The sequence below is a fragment of the Rhinatrema bivittatum genome, chromosome 1, assembly GCF_901001135.1.
Source record: "Rhinatrema bivittatum chromosome 1, aRhiBiv1.1, whole genome shotgun sequence".
NCBI lineage: Eukaryota > Metazoa > Chordata > Amphibia > Gymnophiona > Rhinatrematidae > Rhinatrema > Rhinatrema bivittatum.
In genome coordinates this window covers 549794286-549821448 of record NC_042615.1, presented here as the reverse complement: position 1 = coordinate 549821448, position 27163 = coordinate 549794286, and the positions used below count along the sequence as shown (strand labels likewise).

The following is a 27163-nucleotide window of genomic DNA, read 5'->3' as shown; positions in this document are numbered from 1 at the left end:
GACATTTATGGTCTGGGAAACTGATAAGTATGGAGGTAACCTACACAGAGCAGCAGAAACTAACATAAGCTTGCTGGGCAGACTGAATGGACCATTTAGACCTTTTCTGCCATCCATTCTATGTGTCTATGTTTATTTAGCTGAAGGTGCATTCCTCAAACAGCATATTCTTTTATTTTACTTGTCATTCCTTGTCAAAATGGCCTTGAATGAGACAAATGAGAGTATATGTCCACAAGTTGGGACGCATAACACTAATCTCTTATGCACTGCCATTTTGTCAAGGCATGGCAAGTAAATTCAAAGCATAAGCTCTCTGGGGTGGATACCTTCAGCTGAAGAGTATGCACCATAGTGGCATCCTGAGTCAGCTTTATGTGCCAACCCAGAGAGTTTATGCTTCGTTAGGCTATCTGTAGATGCCCACTACCAGAGAGCTTATACTTTGATTTTACTTGCCATTATCTGCCAAAAGGGCCTTGAATGCAAGAATTTGCTCTTTGGAGCAGGCACTTATAGCTAACTAAACAAAGTATAAGCTTCCTGGAGTGGACATCTACAGTTAAACACTATGCCAAACTTGATGCACCAGAAACTAAATTCCTGGGTCCGAGGCAGAATAAATTCACATTTCTGTCAGCCAAAGCTATTCTATTTTTCAGCCCAGTATGGCAGAAGCAGCTAGACACTACCACAACTGGGCATAGCAATAGTATAATATGGCAACCAGAAATGTGAGTTAAATTTTACTCCTGCTCTGTCCCAGGAGTTAAATTTCCAGCATTCAGAAAATGTGATTTAAGCTGTCAGCCCTTTAATGCACCTCTCTGCATTGTTGAGGAATAGCTAATGCCTATTTTTACATGGGATTTGAATGTATCCGCACTAATCTTAGTGCTGGTTTTTACTTCTGTTTTAGCATGTTTTGTAGGAGTTTAAACCCCTGTTACATACCAGAGTTAACTTAGGCCAGAAAAATGCACGCTAAAACAGAAGTAAAAACCTGTGCTAACATTAGTGCCCCTTACTACCTTAGCCTCAGTTTTAATAAATAGCTTCCTATTTACTAGCAATGCATAACTATGTTCATTTTCATAAACAGGCCCCTTAGTCAGTTAAAGTTGATTGGTCAGAGGCCAATTTTTAATCACCCAAGGTTCAACTGGCTAACTCAAAATCAGCCAGTTAAACCTTTTGAAAATCCACCACAAATTGTCTAGACAGGCAGGGTTCTATAAAACATGCTGCACATAGGTTAATTTTATGCCTACAAAGAGGACATTAACTTTGAATGTATGATAACTTAGTACTGTGTCACAGCTTAATGCTTACTTTCCATTGCAGAATTTAAGTGGTGATATTCACAAGATCTAGGTGCCCATTTTAAGGAGTTAGGTGCCTAGACATGCCTAAATAAATATTTTCCCTGTTGAGCACCTATATTTAGGTGCACAAAAAATTGGTACACACTAGGAATGGGGTTAGGTCAGGGGAATTAAGTGAGGTGCCTAGCACTGATTTTCAGTATTGGGCACCTAAATGTAGGAAAATAAATAGCAAGCCATAATTAAGAAGTATCTGTTTCAGGAACCTAAAGTTAGGAAAAGTTTGACCAAAAACTTGGGCCCCTTAAGTTCAGCTGAAAATTCTCAAGTTCAGGTGCATAAAATTTAGACATCTAGCTCAAACACTTAGCTTTCTTTTAAAATTGAGTCAATTGTTTTCTAGCTATAATGGTAGACAGCCATGAGAGTGCTGTTATTTTTATTTAGATCTTTAAAGGTCTTTCCCTGTAACATCAAGGTGGGGTACAATTAAAATTTATATTTTACAAATTCCTGAAAGTAAGGTGTTCTGAATATATAATAATAATGAAGCACATGAAACTTAAATCAACAAACCTGAATCCATGGCGATGGACTTAGGAGGTTTAATAGGATAAAACACAAAAGGAAAGATGGCTCCAGCAATCTGGTTTTGTATCTAAGACAAGGATAAAATTAAGACAAGATGGTGAGCATTAACTGTTTTCAGTATTGCATGGTTGTGTGTAGTCAGATAACCAAATATCTATCTTTATCTATATAAATGTAGATACCATAAGGTTGGGGATGAGTAATCTGTTTCAAGTAGCTGCAGTCTCGGTGTGAAAGGAGGAACCTCAATAAGGTTCATATATAATGTACTGATATAAAAACAAGTTGTATAAGCTTAATAAGAACTTAAGTGCCATGCTGGGTTAGACCAAGGTCCATCAAGCCCAGCATCCTGTCTCGGACTGTGGCCAGTCTGGGTCACAAGTATTCACCAGATCCCAAATAGTTAATCTATTTCATGCCCAGAGCTGAGCGATGGTTTCTCAAGTTTACCTGGCTAAAAACAGCTTATGGACTTTTCCAACCACTTTTCACCCCACTATGTTAGCTGCCTTGACCATGTCCTCTGGCAACAGATTCCATAGTTTGATTGTATGCTGAGTGAAAAAATGCTTCCTACAGATTTATTTTATATATTTAATAGCCTCCATCTAAGATAATTGCTCAACTCTGGTAGATGTTATTGCCTTTAATTTGGCAATTAGAATCTCTTGAAAGTTACATACCTAATTGTTACTCTCCTAAGCTATTTTTTTTTTGTTCATCTTGATGAGTCTCATAACCTGCTAAATGTTGCCCCAAGGACCCTACCTTGCTGAAGTTTAGAACTTTTCTAACAATTCCTAACATTTGCTCCAAATTAACAAGTTCCATTATGGTCTAAAGCAAGGGAACCTCTATGGACAATTGAGTGTACAACTGAGGTGAGTGGGTTGTATATGAAAATACTACTGAAAAATGAAATCATAAAATTTCCTATTTTCCACAAGGTTAAATTTTGTCTTACCTAATTTTCTTTTCTCGAGTCCTGTCAGATCATATTCTACTACCAGCAGATTGAGGCAGAGAACAACTGGTTTGCTGATGTCACACTATATAGGACCCCGTGCTTACCTAAGCCTCCTAGTATTTCTGTAACAAGCTTTTAATGGAGAAATTACTTACCAGATAATTTCATTTTCCTTAGTGTAGACAGATGGACTCAGGACCAATGGGTATAGTGTTCTCCTGATAGCAGTTGGAGACGGATCAGATTTCAATTTGACGTCAGCCCTAGTACATATACCCCTGCAGGAAGTGCAGCTCTTCAGTATTCTCCTCAAAAAGCAATTGTGGATATATGTATGACTGATTAATTTGAATAACTTGATTAACTTTATAACTTGGATAACTTGATTAACTTTATAACTTGGTTAACTTAATTAATTTGAACTGTTTGAATTGGTTATAGCTGGAGACCGCCAGTGCCCTCAACCGAGAAGCATCGACACCCGGTAGGATGGGTGTTCTAGTTGGAGAAAGGCATGGCTGACCCGTGAATCATTCACTGTCTGTGATGTCACTCAAGGATTCCATGAATAACGGCAGCCGTGGGTGGGATGCTGAGTCCATCTATCTACACTAAGGAAAACGAAATTATTAGGTAAGTAATTTCTCCATTTCCTAGCGTGTAGCAGATGGACTCAGGACCAATGGGATGTAAAAAAAGCTACTCCCGAGCCGGGTGGGAGGCTGCCCGTGACCCACTTAGTACTGCCCTTGCAAATGCTGTGTCCTCTCGAGCCTGAACATCCAGGCGGTAAAACCTGGAGAAGGTTGGATGGGGGACTATGTCGTTGCCCAACAGATCTCGGCGGGTGACAGTATCTCGGTTTCCACCAGGACAATGCCTGGGCTCTAGTGGAATGGGCCTTGACTTGTAAAGGCGGTGGCTTGCCTGCTTCTACGTAGGCTGCCTTGATGACTTCTTTGATCCAGCGGGCTATGGTTGCTCGCGAGGCCGCTTCCCCTTGCTTCTTCCTGCTGTGAAGGACGAATAGATGGTCCGTCTTTCGTACTGATTCCAACCTTTCCAGGTACTGAACTAGGAGTCTGCAGACGTTGAGATGGCATAGACTGCGAGCCTCTTCTGAATTCTTATGCTCATCTGGCGATGGTACGAGATGGTTTGGTTGAGATGGAAGTGAGACACCACTTTGGGGAGGAACGACGGAACTGTGCATAACTGGATGGTTCCCAGGGTGAGTCTGAGGAACGGCTCCTGCAGGACAGTGCTTGTAGCTCGGATATACGACGGGCCGAACAGACTGCCAGCAGAAAAGCTGACTTTAATGTTAATAGTCTGAGAGACAGGCCGCGGAGAGGTCTGAAGGAGGTTCCTGCTAAGAAATCTAGGACCAAGTTGAGATTCCAAAGAGGCACCGGCCTGCTTGACTCCTTTCAGAAAGCGGGAGATATCCAGGTGAGAGGCTATGCTGCCGCTCTCGCTCTTGGTTCCGTAGCATGACAATGCGGCCACCTGTACCTTGATGGAGTTGAGTGACAATCCCGTCTGTAGTCAGTTTTACAGGAATTCCAAAATCGCAGGAATTTTGACTGAGCGTGGTATGATGTCGCGGTCCTCGCACCAGGCTTCAAATACTCTCCAAATCCTTATGTATGTTAGGGGTGTGGAGAACTTGCGTGCTCGGAGTAGGGTGTCAATTACTGCCCCCGATTATCCACTCTTTCTCAGGTGAGTCCTCTCAATGGCCAGACCGTAAGAGAGAATCTAGCTGGATTCTCATGGAGGATCAGTCCCTGTTGGAGCAGGTCTCTGTGTGGAGGTAGCGGGAGGGAACTCCCTGTCAGCAGTCTTCGCATGTCTGCGTACCACGGTCTTCTTGGCCAGTCCGGGGCCACTAGAAGTACTGGTCCCCTGTGGTGTTCTATCTTGTGGATGATTGCACCCAAAAGGGGCCACGGCAGGAAGGCGTATAACAGTCTCCTGTGGCCAGGTCTCTACCAAGGTATCGATTCCCTGAGACTGGGGTTCCCGCCTGCGGCTGAAGAAACTGGGCATTTGGGCGTTGGACCGGTTTGCCAGGAGGTCCATGGTTGGTGTTCCCCAACGGCTTACTATCAATTGGAATGCTGTGGTCGACAGCCTCCATTCTCCTGGGTCTAGACTTTCTCTGCTGAGGTAATCCGCAGTGACATTGTCTTTCCTGGCGATGTGGATGGCCGAGATCTCTTGAAGATTAGCTTCTGCCCATGACATTAGGGGGTCTATTTCCAGAGACACCTGTTGGCTTCTGGTTCCTCCCTGACTGTTTATGTAGAACACTGTTGTGGAATTGTCCGACATTACTCTGACCGCTTTGTCTCTGAGTCTGTGACCGATCTGTAGGCAGGCTAGTCTGACTGTCCAGGCTTCCAGGCAATTGGTATTCCATCCCGACTCTTCTTTGTTCCATTGCCCTTGGCGGTTAGCTCCTGGCAGTGTGCTCCCCATCCTCATAGGCTGGCATCCGTGGTGAGCAGGATCCAGGTTGGTGAGGATAGTCTCACTCCCTGGCTCAGATGGCCTTCTTGTAGCCACCATTGTAGTTGGGTCCGAACTCTGTCCAGGAGCTGAAGACGTAAAGTGTAGTTCTGGAACAGTGGATTCCATCGTGATAGTAGTGAGCGTTGTAGGGGTCTCATGTGAGCTCTTGCCCATGGCACTACTTCCAGTGTGGATGCCATGAGGCCAAAGACTTGTAGGTAGTCCCATGTTGTGGGGCGAAGTTCGCTCAACAGGGTTCGTAACTGGGTCATCAGTTTTGATCTCCTTGTCGGTGTCTTGTTTGGTGTTGAATCGGACTCCCAAGTATTCTAGAGATTGGGAGGGCTGCAGACAGCTGTTTGTGTTGACCACCCACCCGAGGCTCTCCAGTAGAGTTTTGATTCTGTTGGTTGCCTGGTGGCTTTCCTCTGGGGATTTCGCCCTGATCAGCCAATCATCTAGATAAGGGTGTATGCGGATTCCTTCCTTCCTCAGTGTTGCTGCCACCATCACTATGATCTTGGTGAACGTCCGGGGTGCAGTGGCTAACCTGAATGGTAGTGCCCGGAACTGGTAGTGACGGTCCAGGATCGAGAAGCGTAGAAAACGCTGATGCTCTTGATGGATCGGAATGTGTAGGTAGGCTTCAGACACATCCAGGGATGTAAGGAACTCTCTCGGTTGTATCACCCTTATTACCGAGCGTAGGGTTTCCATGCGGAAGCGAGAGGAATCTTCAGGTGACGGTTGACCGCCTTGAAGTCCAGGATAGGCCTGAACGTTCCTTCTTTCTTGGGGGACGATAAAATAGATGGAATAAATGTCCAGTATTTATTTGTTGTGGAGGCACCGGTGTTATAGCCTTTAAGGCTAGCAATCTGGTCAGTGAGGCTTCCACTGCCATCCTCTTGGAAGGGTTGTGGTAGGGGGATTCCAGAAACTTGTCCGGAGGGAGGTGGTGGAAATCCAGGTAATATCCCTCTCGAATGATGGATAGGACCCATTTGTCCGAAGTTATCTCGACCCATCTTTGGTAGAATAGGGCAAGTCTGCCCCCTATGGCTTCTTCCTTTGGATGGGTTCGCTGATTTTCATTGTGGGGTGTGGCTGGGGCCTGGGCCCGAGCTGGCTCCCCTTTTGTTGTGCTTGTTCTGAAAGGACTGGCTTCAGCCTGCAGGGCAGTCCGCTTGATATGTGCTTCTATATGGGTTGAAGCACTGTGATCCTCTGCCCCTGGAAGTTCGGGGGGAAGGATCGCTGGTTTCTCTTATTCCTGTCCTCCGGTAGTCGCAGCAGTGGGGACTCGCCCCATTTGTTGGCTAGTTTCTCTAGTTCGCTTCCGAACAGGAGGGTTCCCTTGAAGGGGCATCCTTGTGAGTCTCATTTTGGAGGATACGTCGGCCGACCAGTTTCAAAGCCAGAATTGTCTTCTGGCTGCCACGGCGGATGAGACTCCCCTAGCTGCTGTGCGTACCAGATCTGAAGCGGCATCCGCGAGGAATGAAACTGCTGGTTCCAGGGCCTCCCCAGGAGTGTTGTTCCTGGTCTGTGATAAGCAGGCGCTTGTCACCACGGCACAGCAGGCCGCGATCTGTAAAGACAGCAGAGACGTCAAAGGACTGTTTGAGGATAGATTCCAGGCGTCTGTCTTGAGAATCCTTGAGTGCTGCTCCTCCCTCCACCGGGATAGTAGTGCGCTTCGAGACCGCGCAGACCATGGCATCCACTTTCGGACATGCCAGGAGATCTTTGGCAGCTGGGTCCAGAGGGTACATGGCTGCCAGTGCACGCCCCCCTTTGAACGTAGTTTCCGGGGCATCCCATTCCAGGTCAATTAGTTGCTGGATGGCTTGTAATAGTGGGAAATGATGGGAGGTTTGACGGAGTCCCTCTAGTAGGGGGTTCATCTTAGGTTCCACTAAGGCACTTGTGCCTGGGATAGCAAGCTCTTTTAAGCTATGTGTGACAAGGTCTGGAAGCTCGTCCTTGGTGAAGAAGCGTTTCATGGTTCGGTGGGGCTCTGTCCCCGGGAGTTCCCCTTCCTCCAGGGGTTCTAAATCCCCATTCGAGTTGTCCGTGTCCCCGAAGGTGGGGCTTCTGGATGGTGGGATCACTTCCCTGCGCATAGAGGGTCCCGGGACATTGAGGTCCTCTGGTGGAGCTTGTGGCCATATTATAGGGGGCCCCGGTTGCATGTGGGTGAAGGTATGCAGACCTTTGAAGAATTCCACCCAGGAGATAGATGCTGGGTCTAAACTAAGGGGCACCGTGTCCCTGGGGAACCCCATTTGAGGGGGGGTCCCGCTGTGCAATGCTAGGTCCGGTGTACTGTTCGAGAGGCTAGAACCCCATACCGTCTGGGAAGGGCCATGAGATGGATCCCCTAGGGCCTTTTTGCACTGTATACACAGGGCCGTGGCCTCCTCATGCTGTGCAGCTCTAATGTGGCATGCTGGGCAAAGGCCCTGAGCTTCTTTTCCGGTGATGCCATGGCTTGTATGCGTAAAATACAGTTGTGCACTCCGGTGTGTCGGAGTTGTGTGCGTAGGTTTGTTGTGCGCTCAGGGAGATGTGCGCCCGGCACAGTAAGCGTGAAGCTATGCGCGTCGTCTGTGCGCACGGTACTTGTGCGCGTGAAGTTGTGTCACAAGGTGTTTGTGCACACGGCTCGCCTCTGTGCACATGGATCGGGGCAGTGAACAGATCAAAATGGTGACGGTGACCACGCGGACAATATGGCGACCACCTCGGAGGGTCTCCACATGGAAGGACCCTCTGATCTAACCGGGGTCTAGCCCTGCTCGGATAGATCAACCCGGTGGCACTGGTCCTGGCTGGTGACCTGTGCGATTCCTCGAGCTTCAGAAACCAGAGACTTTTAATTAGATTTCTACCTTACCTTGTCTCGGCGCTTCCCGATCTCGATCCGGGCGGTCTCCGGCTGCGGGGGAAGAGGGAAAATACCTTCACCGCTGCACTCGAGGTTGCACCCGCTGCCTCTCAGCCTCGCCCGATGTTGGGGGCTAAGTCCATGCCGAGGGTCGGCCGCCGGACAGAGGCTTACCTCCGAGGGATTGCGGAAATCACCTCGGGAATTCTCAACTGGGGGAGGGACCCATTGGGTGTCACCGCAGGAGAGCAGGGCTCGTCTGTAGAAGTAAGATTTCTTCTTATTATTTTGGTTTTCTTTGGTGAAATTACTCTAATGCTGTGCGAGCGTGCATAAAGTCCCTAACTGCTATGGAGACGGAAAATACTGAAGAGCTGCACTTCCTGCAGGGGTATATGTACTAGGGCTGACATCAGATTGAAATCTGATCTGTCTCCAACTGCTATCAGGAGTACACTATACCATTGGTCCTGAGTCCACCTGCTACACGCTAGGAAATTACAATTTTCCCTAACAACCCCTTAATCAGGTGCTTCACAGTGACAGAGAAAGCAGTAATCCTTTAAACTTCAAGAGACCAACAAACAAAAAATCTCAAAAGAAATGAAATTGCAAGGTATAAAATTACATACTGAAATCTCTTCAGTAAGTATAGGGTAAGCCCCACTGATAGAAAAAAAACAAAGAAAGATGAGAGCAGCTGGCAAAATCAGTCTGGCAGAGTCCTAGACTGGTCTGACATGACTCAAGGAAAGGACATTAACAGGTAAGACTAAATTTCACTTTGTTTCGTCCCGCCAGACCAATCTAGGCAAGTGAGATGTAGCAAAGTCATTCCTCTGACTGGATGAGATACTATAAGGCTTGCCCTAGCCAAAGACAGCACCCTCTGAAGCTTGGACATCCAGATAATGCTTCATGAATGAATGCAAGGTATATAGCTGCCCTGCAAATCTCCAAAGGAGAAATTAGGCACAATTCTGCCTGCGAAGAGGCATGGACCCCGGTTGAATGGGCCCTCAATCCTCTGGGAGGAGGTAAACCTCTAGAAATGTAAGAAAAACCGATGGCAATAGATGCTTTAGAAGCAGCCTTTTCTTTTTGTCCACTAAACAGATCAAATGAAGGATGCAACTTCCTGAAGGAATTGGATACTTTCAAGTAACAGAGGTACCCTGCACACATCCAACCGGTGAAGGTCCTCACTACCCTTCACTGAAGAATCCTTCCTGAAAGAAAGGAGAAATACCACTTGATTAAGGTGGAACTGTGATACCACGTTAGGAAGAAAGGAAAGCACTGTGTGGATGGAGACTGTCTCTTTATTTATTGATTGATTGATTGATTGAATCTTAGAAAAGGCTCCCTACAATAGAGCATGAAACTCAGAAATCCACCTAGTGGAATATATTTGCTACCAAAAACAAAACAAAAAACAAACAGTCTTTAAAGTAAAATCATTCAATGTTGCTGTTTAGGCTTTTAGAACTAAATTCAGGTTCCATGAGGGAATCAACTCCCTCCCTCCTGGGGGTTGGGGGTAGGGCAAATGTATTACACCCCCTTTAAGAAACACAAAATGTTTGGGTGCACTGCCAGTGATGACCCCTGCAAGTTACCCCATAACAAATAGCTGCCTCTTGTTCCTTAAGGGAACTGACTGCTAGCACTTTTTCTAAAATTTCCTACAAGGTTAAAACTGTAGCCATTAATGTGATTCATGGTAATGCAGCCCTTTTTGTATAGCAAGACTCAAGAATTCTCTACATTTTCATATAAGCTAGTGAGGTAGATCAGTTGCAGGTCTGGAAAATCAAGGAAACCACTCTGTTGGGGTAACCTTTCCTTGCTAGACGTTTTCATTCAATGGCCAGGCTGTAAGAGAAAACAGAGCTGGATTTCTGCATATGATTTGATCATGAACCAGTAAGCCCTTGCTCTGTGGCAATCTGAAAGGCTCTCCCTTTTTGAGTCTCAGACAGCATGCCCAAACCAACGGCATCTGGGCCAATCCGGTATCACCGTAATTACTTGATTTTTAATATCTTCTATCTTTTGCAGAACTAGATCTACAAGAGGCCAGGGAGGGAAGACATATATGAGCCCGCAGGGAGGTCATGGCTGTGTCAATGTTTCTAGACCCCCGGAACATTCCTTTCTCCTGTGGCTGAAGAGTTAGGCTTCCTTTATATTCCTAGTTTTTACGCTTTGAGCCATAATGAGCTTTCCATACCTGGCCACAATAAGGGAGAAACTTTCTTCAGTAGCTCCCACTCTCCTGGATCCAGAATGTGCCAACTCAGAAAATCTACTTGAACATTTTCCACTCCTGCTGTGTGTGCCACTGATAGCATCCGCATAGGTTGTTCCGCCCAAGATGTGAGAAGACTCACTTCTTCAGCCATCTGAGATGACTTGTTTTACTTGGTGATTCACATCCAAATGACTGATGGACTAACCAACCTCCAGAGGACTCCATATTCCCTATACACCTGTCTTTGACAGTAGACACTCCAGCTGAACAGTCTGTCATAAGTCATGAATGTAACCCAAGTTTGAGTCTCCTGATCCACTCTGGCTTCCAGATTCTCCACACTGAACCACCAGAGCAGACAGCCATTGTGTGCATTGACAGTTGAAGTCTCGAGGAGTAAGCCTGGGACTGAGTTGACTATTAAGATAGGAGAGATTTTTGTAGGGGGTCATATGTGTAGCCTTGCTCAGGCCACCAAATCCAGCACAGTCACCACTGAGCCTAGAATTTGCAGGTAATTCCACCACCTAGGACTCCAATCTGACATACAGCTGCACACTTGATCTTGAATCTTTAGAATTCTTTCCTTTGTTATATATACTCAAAGTGAGCCCTTCCACCAATAGCCCTTTCTTTTCTGCTTCTCTGTTATCCCATTCAATAGAATTGAATCATATGAAAATGTTGGCTTTGCAGATACACAGAAGTCCTACTGGGTCTGTATCCCTTTCACTCTCTAAAGCAAGAACTAATTGAACAACAAGAAAATTAACTCTTAGCCTTACCCTCCAGAAGTCTGGGTGATTGGGACTTCAAGTCTTTCGCAAAAAGGAGCTTGTTCTTAAAAGTAAGTTTGGTGAGTCATGCTGCATGGGTTCCTTAGCCATAGTAGCTGGCGAGCAGTCACAAGTGAGACCATGTTATTTACCAATGGCTTCTGATTGTAGATAGTTCACTATCCTTTCCTTCAGCAGAGTCTCCATTACTTTTCCCACCACTGAGGTGAGACTAACCGGCTTCTAGCTTCCTCTCTGCTACCACTCTTGTGGAGCGGGTCCACCACCACACTTCTCCAATCAGTTGGCGGATCCGCCAGCACATCTCTGAGCTCCCTCAGTATCCTGGGATGAACATCTGGCCCCATGGCCTTGGTCCACTTTCAGTTTTCCTAGCTCTTCCCATACATTCCTTTCTGTAAATGGAGTTTCATCTACCCCATCTCCAAGACTGTAGATGGGAAGAGCTAGGAAAACTGAAAGCTGACTTTCAACATCCACCCAGTCAGAGATAAAGACTGAAGATTGAGATTATAGAAGATTCCTATTGCATTTTGTGATGAGGGATGGGAGTGTTCATGATCTTATTGGTTGTTGAAAAGCTAGGCATTGAAGCCACAGAAACCAAATGGGGGCTTTTCAAAATCATTTGTCTCCCCTCTCTCCTTTATCCTTTGAATTGGTTTTGGATATAAGAGGAATTGGTGGGACTTGTGTAAAGCAGCCCTCAAATTTCATGGAATTGAGAAAGCATCTGCAGCCACTCTATTCATTGCAGGTCTTCTGAAGAAGAATGCACGAAGCTTGTTATTCAGGAATGTTGCAAAACCGTCTATTTGCAGTGTGCTCTTGCACTATCTGATCATGTAGTGACCATTTGTGTTTGTAGTTGTTGATTTAAGCTGTTTGCTGTCTAATTCTGGTTTCCCAGTAAATAAACAGCTAGAAGAAAAATCCTCTGGGAAATCAGCCGTTTCCAAATCCTGGATGCCTCTAGAAAAAGATTATAAGTCTGTTCCTCTTTTGTTTTTGGGTTTTTTATATATAGAACATTGCTACCTGGTTGTCTGTCTGCATCACTATCAACTTGCTCTTAAACCATGTATTGAACACCTTGACAGCAGTAAAGATCACTCTTAGTTCTAATTGGTTTATATAAAGCAAATTATTTCATGATCATGTTCCTTGAGCACAGATTTCTGATATTAATTCCCCAACCTAGACCATAAGCATGTGTCAAGAGTTTCTTGAAACTGGAATTAGTGAAAAAAAACTAACATCTTAAAAAATGTAAAATTATCCAACCACCCTAGCAGAGATTCATTGAGAGTATTGGACATATTCACTGTGCTGACCATGGATGAAGATGCTACAGCTGGACTTGAACTGCAGTTTGTTCAGTTCAGGGCTAATGTGCTGTGTGTAGAGTCAAAGAATGGCTCTGAGGAATCTAGTCCAATACTACCAATAGCTTCATATATGGTTCTGTCCCTGAGGATCCAGACTGATCCTCAGGGAATTCAAAAGGCATGCTGGGATACCAGGAAGTCATTCCCAGCATTCAGAAGGCTCAGCGGCCAAGTGAAAAAGTGAGATCCTGGTGGAAGATCTGTAAGCTCTTAATAATGTGTATACTGAAGTTAAGTCATGTGAAATTACTGAAGCTCTGTGTTAACTCTGTAAGTAGAAGTTGTGTAAAGTATTTCACTGTGTCTGTCCATTGAAAGAATTGGCTCCTATAGGGTTGATGTTGACCTCTTCTGGAAGTAAAGGGTGATTCATTCATAGCTGCTGAGATTAAAAAGGGTAGCACAGTAATCTTTAATAACATCTACTGTCTCTTTTACTTTCTCTCCAAAGAAAGTATCACTTGTACATGAAGCATCTGCAAGCTTCTCATGTACATCTTCAAAGTCCTGAAGCATGCAATCAAGTCAGCCTTCAGGCCCCAACAGCCAGAAGGCTAATATTACAGGTGTTATATGCAGATCTGATTACCATATATACAAGTGTAAAAGTCGAGAAATGTATGTCAGAAAATAAGCCCAAAAAAGCTGGGTTTTCCTATCATTTTTTTTTGCTTACCAAAATGCAACGAAATAGGAAATATCGTCCTTATTTCCTATTTCGTTGCAAACAACTGCACATCGTTAATGCATACCATCAATTTTACCGCATACGTCAACCGCCTAAACAGAATGGAGTTAGCCGCATAAGTTAAGTGGCTAACGCTGATATTAGCAGTTACCCACTTAATGTATGCAGCTAACTCTGGTCATGCTGCTTTGTCCCTAAAGTTAGTGCACCACGTGACTTTTTTTTGTTTGTTTGTTTGTTTTTTGTTTTTTTTAATACGGACATGGCTATTTTTTTAATTCTTATCTTCCTAATAGTTCACTCATTTTAAACTTCAACTTATGCATGGGCCAATGGATTTCAATGGATTTTGGTCTTAAAATCGCCCATCAACTTATACATGAGATTAACTTATACACGAGTATATACAGTATATGCTTGACACATTCTTCAGCTTCTTGAATTACTGGAATGAAGTGGTCTATTTTATCTACTGGAATATTTGTTATATTTTGCAGTTTTGCAGGCAAGAATGCATATATTGAACCATATGCGACTGATAAGCTGCTTTTCTGGCATTGACTATGGCTGATTAGAAGACCTTCTTTGTTATATTATCCAGCATACTGGCATCTTTACTAGGAGGGGTAAAGGAATGTGTCAATGTTTTACTTTTTTTCAAAGCCCACTCTACTACTACTGACTGATACAAGAGCTGGACCATGTGAGGTCCCAGAGATGGTTGAACCATGTATTTGAGATCTAACTTTCTTGCTAGAGGCAGGGAAGACAAAGGTGTTTGCTAAATTCTTGCTTGAAGCTCCTGAAGCAGCCTGTGTACTAAAACTAAACCAAAGATCTTCTCTAGCTTCTTCTTATTCTTGTAAATTGAATGGAATTTTTTTGGCCATTTCTTGCAAAAAGGCAGATATATGATGTCCTCAGGAGATGTACTCCTAGGCTGCAGAAGGAGAAATCCAACAGAAGACCTGTGGGTTCCCCTTCAACTCAATCTAATGACAGAAACACATAAGATGACTCTGAACCTTCCTGTGAATCAGACACTAGGAGGGTCTTCTAGAGTTGTTCTATCTCTGGAAGACGAGTCATGAAATTGGGATGGATCAAAGTATGGCTCATTTCATCTCTACATTAATAAGGCAGATTAGTAGATTTACTGTCCAACTTGGAGATCACAATATTCAGAACTGGAGACATTTCATCCAATGGAAGAGCCAGTGGTAAGTCTAGCATATTAGTAAAGTACTTTTTGCAAATAAATAAATATAAAAAAATTCTACTCATTTTTTCACAAAGGGGTGTTGGCTCTCCTTTTGTTGGAGGAGTTGCTGGGAAAGAACCATCATTCTGGGATCAAAACTGGCACACCTAATGGATTTGCTTTGCAGGTGAAGCTTCTGACATTTTCCTGTTTTGTCTATTCTGTGCCAAAGATATCTCTTGGCACAAAGATTTTGGTAAAAGCTAATGAGGAGTGGAGATGAGCGGTATATAGTAATAGATACAGACCACAGTAGTAGGTAGTATAGCGCTGGTTACGTTCATGGAATCTTGTCTTAAAGAGCTCAATCGAAGAAACAAAGAATTAATTTTAACATATTCATTGTTTATTCACAGATGCTTGAAGAGAACAGATTTTTGGTCCCTTGACACGGACCGTGTTTCACCACATGGGCTGCATCGGGAGGGACAGGAGCCCAAAGAATGAGCGGTAAGGCCTATGTAGGAGTGATGAATATGTAAAGGAGCCCTGCTGAGGAATCAGATGAGCTTATAACATTTAATAATGAGTGCAGCAGCGTCTCCTGAAGATAATTGTTTTCCAGATTAAATGCAAAGTACTGGGGACGCTAACGAGTGGTTCCAAACAAAGGCAAATTCATGACGGCTCTGCAGAGCTCCAAAAACTCTGGGGCCAACAAGTCTCTGGTGCTTTTACTAGTGGATTATGCTGGTAGAATACCTGGGCCAAAAAGATTCGGGTGACAGTGTTGATCAATGCATGAATATCTTATCATGCATCACAGGATGACTTCTTGCCCTTTTCTGCCCCAACGATTCTCTGGTAGCAGGGTGCCAGTATCCCTTGGCGCCAAACAGCATAATTTATCTCTCTCTTTATTGGAGAGGGAATGGCGTCTGTCGAGACTGCACTGAATCATGTAATCAAGTATGAGAAGACTGCCTTTTTAAAAATTTTGGTAAAGGTCCTTCAGTTGATGGTTTCCTCTTCTTCCCTGTGGTAGAGGCCAAAGGTGTCACAAAGTCTTGAAATGTATGGTTTCTTGACCTTCTGGCCCTGGGGATATGTGAGGACAGGCAGTGTAATTAGGTATATCATGAGAAGGGCCAGACATGACACACCTGGAATAAAAATGATTGAGGAGACTTTCATGGCAGACAAGTCCACACATACTCAGGAAAAAAATTTTTTTCTCTCTCAGTGCCATCAAATGACATTACCTACTTGTGTGGCTAACTTCATCCTGCTTGCTCATGGAGAAAAATAGGTGCAAATCTCATCAATGTTCTGAGAGAAAGTACATCTTTCACTATGAAAACTGGTGCAAAGACCAGGAGTAAAAAGTATCTGCTGACTTAGCAGCTGTGCAGATAGCATGAAAATTGCCCCTCAAGGTGCTAAAACACTCTTAAGACACAAATGCACAGAGGCACTGCTGAATCGCTGGAGCATATCTGATGTACCAAAGCAGCCTTGAGAGTTATCTTACACTGGGATTAATTCAAGGCAAATAAATACTTACCAGATGTCAAGCATGTTACAGGAACAAATCCATTCTTGAGGAGCTAATATACAAAGGTATTTTCAATGCATCTGAGTAAATCAGATGTACCAAGCAGTCTTGAGATACTGAAACCTGACTACTGAGTGGAAGCTATTTTGAAGCACCAAAGTGATTAAAGGATACCAGAGAATTCAAAAGGTTTTGAAACACAAACAATAATGCCCAATGCACACTTGAATCTATAAGCTGCTTTGAGTCATTGGGTATCTGTGCCAAGGTTAATTCAAAGCATCAATGTACTGGTTAGATTTCAAAGCACTCAAAGTGTTGATGTGCAGAAATACCCTTCAGCAACCAGAGTACTCCTCAAGTATCAAGAAGCTTCAAGGTAGTGAAAAGTCACCCAAATGCCCTTGAATCAAGACCATTTTAGGGAATAAAACAATAATAAGTTACAGTAGTCAAACAAAGGTGATGTATATTGAAGTCAGTCCAGTAACAGAAAGGCTTACTTCACTAATTTCTGGAATCCATCTCTAGGCACAAAGATACCCCCCCCCCCCCCCCCCCCCCCCCACCAAAGGCATCAAAGCATTATGGAAGCATTGCTGTGTTAAGGTTATCTAATAGCAATGAAGTACTAAAAAGAAACCAAAGCATTCTCAAAAACTCCAAATAGAGAGATGTTATATCTTGAGTTAAATTAGAAGGCACAGCATGTCAGTGGTTCATGTAATGCATGTCTTTTAATCCAAAGCCAATAGGAACATTTTCATGATGAATTCTCTACATCATAAGAGAAAGAAGATAAAAATTCTTAAAGGAAGAATAAGAGTTGTGTGAAATGTGTAGTCAAATTACAATTCAGACAGAACTGATACTATGGTGGAATTTGTACATAGCAACTCCTTCAAATCTTACGCAAATGTTCAGGCTGCAAACAAATGTATTTAGACTGGAGATCCTGAAGATATCATTGATGGACCAAAACAGAAAAAAGAGGGAAAGAAAAGAAGGAAGAGGAAACTAAAAATACAGCACATGCGAGAAGCCCTTCAATCAGCTGAGAAAGAAAAGAAACAGACAGTTGGCAAGAAAAGTCATCAACTGACTGCTAAGCAGAATTTAAAACATTAGAAATCTTAAAATTGAAAATCTCTCTACATGGCAAGTCACATGACCCATCTATGTGAATCCATGGAAAATGCTGATCTTTAGAGTAATTCCAAAAATCTGAATCAAAATTAATGATTAAAATACATACAAAAAACACTGCTTTAACAAAATAATGGGTTATCATATACCATTAGCTTACCACTCCAGTAAGTGTAACCCTTTCCATTTAAATAAAAAAAACTCCTCAAAGTAAAAAATTTTGAAAAAAGAAAAGCAATGTTTTAACAATAAATGTTGTGTTTAATATTACATGGGCATACCTGGATCGTTTAAACAAATATTGTACAGCTTGTTTTGCTGCAGAATGGTCTCTCTACATTTTCTGGCTTTTTTCGTAAAACATCGTTATTCTTGCTTCTCTGTTAGAACATACCTGTATTCTGTAGATTTGTACTCTTATGGCTTTTTGGTGGGCAGAAGCGCTGTACTCCAAATTCAGAGCTGGCAAGAAGTTTCTTCTTATGGGGGCTTCATGTGGCTGTATGATTTTCATGTTGGTTCCATTTGGAGTTAAACAAACCTATTGAATAAAACAATTTTCAGATTTCTGCTATTCAAAAAGTAGCAGCCGATATGAACAATCTAAATTATACAAATTTGATTCTGAGTAGTATGAATGTAATACCAAATCTTTACAAATACCTGGTTTCACAAACATTCTATTTAACTTATAACCAAGTGATAAAAGCGCAATTTGGCAGCAGGATTATCATAATTATCCATTTGGAAATTCAGATATTGTTGGATGAAAGGGAAAGCATTTAACATCTAGACCAGGGCAATTGTCCAGCAGAAATATCTTCTGACAAAGGTAAGAATTACCATTAGAAAATTAAATTTAAAATATTTTAAAAATCTTTACCATTGTTTTGTGATCCAAGAAGCATGAAAGAATCTGAGCTTTTATGGATTCAATATGCCTTTCGGATTGCCATTTCAGATTTTTTTTTTTTTTTTAAATCAGAAAAACAATTTAAAATGCTTCCCAGTTCCCTAATTATAATAAGAGTCTGAAGGAGATTTTTAAATTGACTTGAGCATAAAAAGAGAGAATTGCGATCCAAAAGGCAGAATGCATAAAAAAAAATACCAGGATCATACCTCATCCCTCTGGACTATACTCCTTCTGATCCAAAAATCAATTTATTTTGTAGCTGGCATTACCCAATCCTTAGACTTTTTTTTAGCCATTGTGTCACATGGATTCCAGTAAAACTAAATAAGGTAGGCCTGAATACCTCCAAACTGTTGTCATTGTTCAACTTCTGATGGCACCCTTGAACATATCCTTTTCTCATGCAGCTAAATTTGCCCTTTTTGGTCCCCGGTATGGGACTATATTAGCAAAATCTTATATATATATATATATCTGAGGAAGTTTCTTTCCTTAATATTGTTTTATCCAACATTTCACTGGATCCCTCCCTCCAGCAGTATTCTAGTAAATTTCTTGATATCTTTATTGCACTGGTGCTGCAGGCAGTTTTGACCATTGGAAAGAACACTATTTTCTAAATGTATATTTCTGGTGGTTATGATTTAATATGATTTATGGATATGAAATGGTTGCATTGAGCAAAACCCATAGTAAAGTTAAATTCCATGCAATTTGAAAACCTGTATCTGAATTCTTAGCTATGTAATTGCTGTGTATAAAGGGCTATATTCCTTTGGTTTTTCATTTAGCTATTGTTTTCCTCCTATATCACTATTTTTTATTTTTATTTTTTGTTCTTTATACTAATAAAAACTTTGAACACAAAAAACAACTTATTTCTATAGTATACTGGGAGTATCCAGCTAAATTCTGGAGGTACCAAATCTGCTAAAAAAAACAAACAAACAAACAAACAAAAAAACCCAACTAAAATGCCTCTACAAAACCTAAAGAAAAGGTGGAAAAATGAAGAGTTATTTTTCTAGTAAGCTACTAGATTTCTAAAATGGCTACTAAAAGTTCTGTTATGGGACTGTGGTCATTTTGGATATGTCCTGCTTGGACCAAGGAGATGCATGGAAAAAATACTGTAGTTTATTTTAAACATTATATTCCGCTCTACAGTTGCCACATTAATCCACTTGAATACAAAGAAAGGTTAACAAGTTATAGGCAAGACCTTTATAGGTCCTCTTTATATTGAAGGATGGTAGAAATGCCTTATATGCCTGACAATGGTGTCCACCTGTATCCTTTTTCATATATGCATGTGTGGATAGTTCATACATGTAAAATTCCACAGCCAGGAATTTTATGATGGAAAACACCACACGTAGAAAATTTACACATATTTCCTGCAGCTAAGAATTTTACATGCATAAACTGTCTGTACATGTGCACTTGAAAAAATACCAGAAAGAACAAGAGACGTACACATTCACAGCCATATCTTTCAATGACAAATAGAGCACACACCCCCCCCCCCCCATCCCCTGCCCAACACACATACACATTCCCTCACTGGTAGCTGGAGCTCAAACTCAGCCTTCCTCACACATACTCATGGGTCATGGTCGCACACCTGCAACACATCCATGGACATCATGCAATGCCCCGAGGCTCAGGATACATCTACCATAGGGATCCATGATAAACATAGCCCTGCCACATCGGGGGTATCACTGGAACCTGCTAGGCATGTTCAACTGAAAAAGAACTGAAGCAAAATCAAACTTGATGTCGGTGGTGGAACCGATAGTGCACCGCTGTGAAACTGAGTCGAGAACAAAAAAAACCTACCTAGGGAACTACTGGGTAGACTACCACAGGATCCCATGTGATCCCACTATTGGAAGCTTCCTCTTGCACAATTATGGAAAGGCCTAGTAAGCCTTACACTTACTTAGGACCAGATATACTAAATTTTTCTCATTTTGTATCTATGGGAAACATACTTTGTACATCTGACGTTCAATCACACTCGAGGGAGGATTTAATAATAGGCAGAGTAGACAGATGTCTGTAGACAAGGCAAACGGTAGGGGTGGGCCATGGTGCACACTTGCTTTGTGTTGTCATATCACAGCAACTAAGATTTTATCACTAATTGCAAATATGCAGTTTGCTAATATGCAAACTCAGTTTATATTTCCTTGCCTGCTCAACAAAAAAGTCACCATAGATCATCAACTCTCCCAGCTTGAAATATTATAGAATATTAAATGCCTGCCCTGCAGTGTATTAGACTACAGCATTCTGACCAATAGCAATGTATTATGAGTTCTATGCCATATTTCTGCTCAATTAGAATAGGTTAAAACATATAATTATATTAAATAGACTGTTTGCTCTGGTATTAGAGTATAACAGTTTTAAGGAATTATATGAACATCTAAAGTGTTTTTGAAATGCATCATAAAGTCAACAAATAAACTGATACAAACAGAAAACAATCTCAAATAGTACCTGAAAATTTGATTCCAGTTCAACAATTTTATTTTCTAAAGGAGAGGACTCTTTGTACTCCTTCAATGCTGCTTCTAACTTTTCAGTTTGCTTAATGCTCATCGGTTTCCATCTTCCTTTGTTCTTGGGTTTCATCTCCCAAACTAAATCCGAACTTGTTTAAAGAAAACAAAACAAAACCAATGTAAGTCTAAAAATGTTTTTTTTTTTTCACATTTAGCCTTTGGTTTTACCCAGAAAGTACACAACTGTCAAAAAAATCTAAATTCATATTTGCACATTAATATAAAAGAATCTCTTTCATGATACAGCTAGTAACATGAGCTGATAATTGTAAAGTATTCTGCAGGAATGGTACAAAATTCACCAATCAAAACAAAAATTAAAAATATTGTAAATGTAACTGGTGTCACAGGACAATACAGTCAACAATATGTGATGTTACACTATCACACAAAAATATAAGTTTGTTCAGATTTCATATAAACAGGTTTGTAGCAATACTAGATCTGTGGATGTTCAAAATTCTATCATTTGGGTCTAACTTAAAAAAAGTGGGCAACAGAGAAAATATATCAACTAAAGAATAATAATTTTACTTGTCCTTGTCAACAAAGGATGCTTTTGATTTGTAACAATTTTTCTAAGATGGCAAACACAAGAACATGACAAATTTGTTTTCTTATTAGATTTTTTTTGTTGATTTTTCAAACCCACTATGAGTTGAAGTACAATGAGCAGTTGGTACCAGAAAGAGGAAAAATAAAGGGGGACGACGACACAAAAGCTTGTAAGGGCCAACTACCTTGCACGAATTGCTTTACTGCTAGAAAGATTATCAAGTGATGGGACTGTAAATTATAAAGAGAGAATAGCAAGAAGAATCCCTCTGACATGTTATCCTTTTGAATATCAACCAAATATATAAATCTTTAAACAAATAATACTTAAAGCAACATTTCAAAACATTTTAGAACTGCGACCAGATACTCCAGGTGTTCATACATTTAATAGAGTAGCTACATGTCTTGCTTTGCTGAAGACACTCATTTTTCACACTGTCTCACAAAGCTTCAAAGGAACTTATGCCATATTTTATTAGAACTTTATACTTTACATGCATTACATATAAGGTATATAGTTCATGAAATGGTTTTTTTCTGTTCAGTAATATAAATGTTTTGTTATGAAATGCATACTTAATATTTTCAAGAAAAAAAACAAACTGTGCTCGAAATAATAACTATCTTCTAAACCCACTCTATTAATTATTCATAACAAAAGACATCATCATAGCAGTAATCATAATCATGATATAAAACATAAAAGACAACCAACCACCCCCAATAAAAAAGAAAAAAAAAAAGAGTAACATTAAAAAGTTAAAAAAATCCCAATACCTAAAAAATGGGTCCAACAATGTCCAGAAAGAAGGGAAGAAAAATTATCTCCAAAAAAATTCACACACTTAGTTTAGCTTGACTTGATGTAATTCTCAAGAACCATTGCAAAGTTCCAAATGCTAAACAGAATAAAAAGCTATAAAGTAAGCATCATCCTCCTAACAGGATCCCATTCATTATCATGACAATGGAGGCGTATCTTAGTCAAGATTACACATAATAAAAATCATGCTTCTTTATAGGTGGTGATAAACTTTCAAGGTAATCGGACATATTTCATCTACCAGCTTCTTCAGGGTGAATGCTAGTACACTGTCAAAGCATGCATCAGTATGTTATAAATGTACCCAATAGCATAGTCTCTATATTAAAAAAACCAAACACCTCCCCACACACACACAGAAACCACAGAAAAACAACTCCCCCCCCCCCCCCAGATCGAAGTTGTTAGAATCTTATCTTCAAAGTAACATAAAACGTTCAGAGATCAACCCTGCTGCCATTTTGAAAGCAGCTATACCACCCCATAGCAACATATTCATACACAGACCATACAATCATATGACCACTTACAATTTAAAGGGACAGAATCACAGAAACACTCCCCCAAATTTGATCTTATTGTTTAATCCTGCAGGAATTAAAAAGTCAAAGTCATAAATCCAATTTTGTTTTTCATGAAGCAATGAGGTTAATATCTACCACCTTTGTTATTTTACACTTGTTCTAACACACAAAACCTTAAGTCCTCTATAACCATACCTGGGAACTTTTGACTTCCAGTCATCCTGAGATTACCATGGATTGGGGGGTGGGGGGAGGCAACTGCACAGTGGGACTGGATGTTCACAAATTTGCTCATAAACTCTTACACGTTCACACTTAATTTCACCCCTCATTCTCTCATGTCTACACCTTTACTTCTGCCATTCTCCCACCAACACACACACTCACCTCTCCCTCTTCCATACACACATGCCCACTCACTTTCACACCCATGCTCACTTGCACTCAGCTCTCTCCTACATACACTCTCGGCTCTCTTCTTCCTACACAAATACACACTCATTCACTCTCACAGACATGCTCATTCATTCTCTTTCCCCCCCTTTCAAAACACATTAGCAACAGCAGACTCTAACTTGGGCTCCCGAAGCAGCAGCAGCCTCTTCCTTCTCCTCCTGTGCTGCAGAAGTGGGCGCTGCCTGTTTCTTACTCTTTGTTTGATGCACTGGCAGGAAATCGCAATGTTGATTGGCCAAGACAAACAGGATGGGGCAGGCAAGTGGCTGGAAACAGAAAACAGGCTGTGCAGGAGCAGGTGGTGTCACGAGGAAGCAAAGTTAAAAGTTAAAAAGGTCTGGAGATGGGAGAAATCACTGTCAAGTTCCTCATTTTTCAGCCGCACAAGACCAATGACGTTCCTTTCTTCTTTCCGGGTCCAAGCAGATTGGTTTTGCTGCAGCACCCGGAGATTTCTGGTATTGGCCCATAGACCCGGTAATTCTCTTAGAATTCCGGAGTCTCCGGGCCAAATCCAGAGAGTTCCCAGGTATGTCTATAATGTTTCCTTGTTCCATTCAATGCTCCATCAAAGGAGCTTCTAAAACTGTGGTCTGGATATAAGTATTGCTTAAGTACTCCATGACACGAATCTTAATAACTTTCATAGTTTTTCTAATATATAGCAGGATACATGTACATGAGATAAACCACTTGATGAGAGTTACAATTAGTACAGAAACAAAGTTTTGCCCATCTGTGGATAAGCAAAAAATTGTATAGATAAAGAAATATTGCAAATCTTACAATGACCACAACACTGATGGGGACAGCAGGATTTAAACTTGCAGCAACACAGATCCCCAGGTACATATCAAATCAAGAAATGTTAAAAAGGTCTGACTCTGAAGGCCTCTTATTAGACCAGCATTAGGTGTGGTCCCCAACAGACAACAGTACATAAAGAAGTCAGCTGGCAACACCTTTGCTGGTTCAACAGTTCAATGGCAGAGTTCACTTCATACTGTTGCCTGGACTCTTTCCTGTATTCCTGCATTTTGTGATCCTGATTCCTGGTTCTGGTTCCCTGCTTCAGTTTCTGGCTCCTGATCTGGTCCTGCCCTAGTCTTCTGCTCTCTTGCTCTGGTCCTTCCCTGGTTCCCTGTTGCTCTCTGGACCTCTGGCCTGCCAAGTGCCTGAAAAGACCTGGTGGCCGCCTAAACCCAAGGGCTCAACCCATGGGGAATGACAGCTGCTTCAGATGAAGACTCCTGCTCCAGAACACCCGCCCTGTCCCAAGGTAAATCCATTCGCTATTATACCCACATTTTTGACCCGTAGTTGATTGAGCTATGACGCACTGGTGACCAGGGCTACTGACAGAAACCAAAGAACCTTACCAGAAAGAGGCCAACCAGGCTGCACCACTACTGAAGAATTTAAACACAATGCAGTTTTCTTACGAGAATGGTTTCTACAATGTGTACATCCTTTACATACAGTACAACGTGCCTATATATGTGCACATGTAAATTGTGATTTACTGTTTAAACAATGTTCACTTCAGTCCATCTATCATATGATATGGTCTGTCTACTTCCCTATACTACATATACATTTTAGGTAGTTAGGATCATAAACTAACACTAGCAATTACTGCAGGTTCATGTGCTGCTTTTACAACATCTGCTTTTTGTGTATAAAAGGACATGTAAAATCCAGCTACACTAACTGCCCTAACCACATCCACTGGCAATGAATTCCAGAGCTTAATTGTGCATTGTGTGAAAAGAATTTTCTCAGATTTGTTTTAAATGTGCTACGTGCTAACTTCATGTAGTGCCTCCTAGTTCTTCTATTATCTGAAAGAGTAAATAATAGAGTCACATTTACCTGTTCTAGTCCTCCATGATTTTATAGACCAGTGTTTCTGAACCTTTTCAAGCCCAAGGCACACCTAGACTAACAAAAATGTTGTGTGGCACACCTGCTTCCTCAGAGCAAGAGATGAAGGACTCAAAGCCAAACGAAGAGCTAGAGAAGGACTGAAGAACCCCCAGTTTCTCTTCCAAATTTTAAAACAAAGGGAGAGAGGGGATGGAGCAACACACTGATAATAAGACTAGCTAAGATGTTTATAGTTTGTGTAGCCTTCTAGGCAGAATGTTTAACAGGCAATAATGGAAAATGTTTTAATGTTTAATGCTTTTTTTAAATATGCTTTTAATGTAATTGTATATATGCTATAACCTGCTTAGCTTGGCAGGTTCATTATAGGTAGGCTATAAAACTTTTGAAATAAATAAATACCTGTTATGATGGACCAGGGAGAAGTCGGTGTGATGCAGCCAGCTGGCTCAGTTAGTTACCTTGACTGCCATATGTGGCTGTAAGATCTCCTGCATTTTACTGTTCTCAATACTCAGAGTGAGTCATATCCAGTGCTCAGTACATGCCTTCCCTGTCTCACTCTGCCTGGGACAAGACAAAGACTGAAAGGACTCTAAGGAGGATACTCAGAAAGTAGAAAACGAGGTGTTGTGAGCAGGGTATATGCTGCATAAAGCAGGACCCAGCTATTCATGCTTTCTTTGCTGCCCATTAATTACCACACTCAGGAGCTCATGCTGAGTAAGAAGAGGCATATATGATTATACAAGTTCTTAGAAAGGAGCTTCTACACATTTAAGGTCACTGCTGGCGTCTCTTGATGCTGCAAGTCACTGAGAATAGTGCCCAGGTGCTGGTCTAGGAATCAGACAGTGGTGACTTTTCGATGGCACACCTGATCAGGTCTGAAGAGACACCATTATTATGGCACACTGGCTAGGAAACACTGTTATAGACCTCTATCATATCCCCCTCAGTAACCTTGGCCAATAGTGTTCTGGTCATTGTAAGGTTTGCAAGTTCTCTTTATCTTTACAGTTTGTTATTGATCCATGAATGGGCAAAACTTATAGATTTTACATTTCAGTACTAACTGTGAATCTCAACAAGTGGTATATCTCAAATGTCCTTGCAATCTGACATATATTAGAAAAATTATAAGAGCTATTAAGATATGTTAATGGAGAACTGTAGTACTATTCATCTGCAGCGTTTAACAGCTCCTTTGATGGAGAATTGGTTGGAACAAGAACATGTTATAGGGGACATAAGGTTTTGTGTATTAGAAAATTGCAGAATAACAAACGAGGGAATATTAACTGCAAGTTACTTCAGAAAGAACAAAAGTGGATTTACGACTTTAGCTTTTTAATTCCTGTGGGGTTAAAAATAAGACTGAATGAAGGGAGGGGGGTTTTGTGTATGATTCTATTCCTTTAAATTGTATGGGTCACCTGATTGGATGGCATGTATATGAATATATGTGGATATAGGTTGCTACAGTTGCTTTCCAAATGGCGGCAGGGTTTGATCTCTGAGCATTTTATAGCATTCTTTATAGTTAAAATTGTAACAACTTTGTTTGGGGGGGGTTGTTTTTCTTTATTTTTACATGTTTTGGTGGTGTTTATTTTATTTATTTATTTTAGAGACTATGAAGGTGGGGAACATTAACAACATACTGATGCATGTTTTGACAATGTACTAGCATTACTCCTGAAGAAGCCGGTGCGGCTTAACTTGAAGCTTTAAAGCAGCATGGTTTTTATTATGCGTAATTTTCACTAAGATAAACCACCATTTTCTTAGAAATGAATGGGATCCAATTGGGAGGATAATGATTAATCTATGGCTTTGTATTATCCTATTTATCATGTGGAGTTTGCAACAGTTCTTGAGAGTTATATCGAGTCAAGTTAAAATAAGTGTGAACATTTTTTTGGAGATATTTTTCTTCCTTCTTTTCTGGTCATTGTTGGACATTTTTTAGGTACTGGGATTTTTTAAAATATTTTTTTGTACTTTATTTTATTTTCTATTTTTCTGGGGTGGTAGTTGTTTGTCTGTGTTATGTTTGTCGTCTGTGGTTTGTCTACATGATTTTAATAGGTTTTTGGGCCCT

At 41.4% G+C, this 27163-nt stretch overlaps 1 protein-coding gene across 3 annotated transcripts in view; it reads right to left on the bottom strand.

Moving 5' to 3' along the window:
* The window catches only part of VPS13A (vacuolar protein sorting 13 homolog A), a 745426-nt gene that overhangs the window by 169284 nt on the left and 548979 nt on the right, over window positions 1-27163 (bottom strand). For all 3 annotated transcript variants that reach the window (XM_029616432.1, XM_029616443.1, XM_029616452.1), the window contains exons 55-57: window positions 20747-20900; window positions 17717-17863; window positions 1902-1983 (exon numbers count right to left, since the gene is read on the bottom strand). In XM_029616432.1, the coding sequence (XP_029472292.1) occupies window positions 1902-1983; window positions 17717-17863; window positions 20747-20900 (383 nt within the window). The remainder of the gene's footprint in view (window positions 1-1901; window positions 1984-17716; window positions 17864-20746; window positions 20901-27163) is intronic.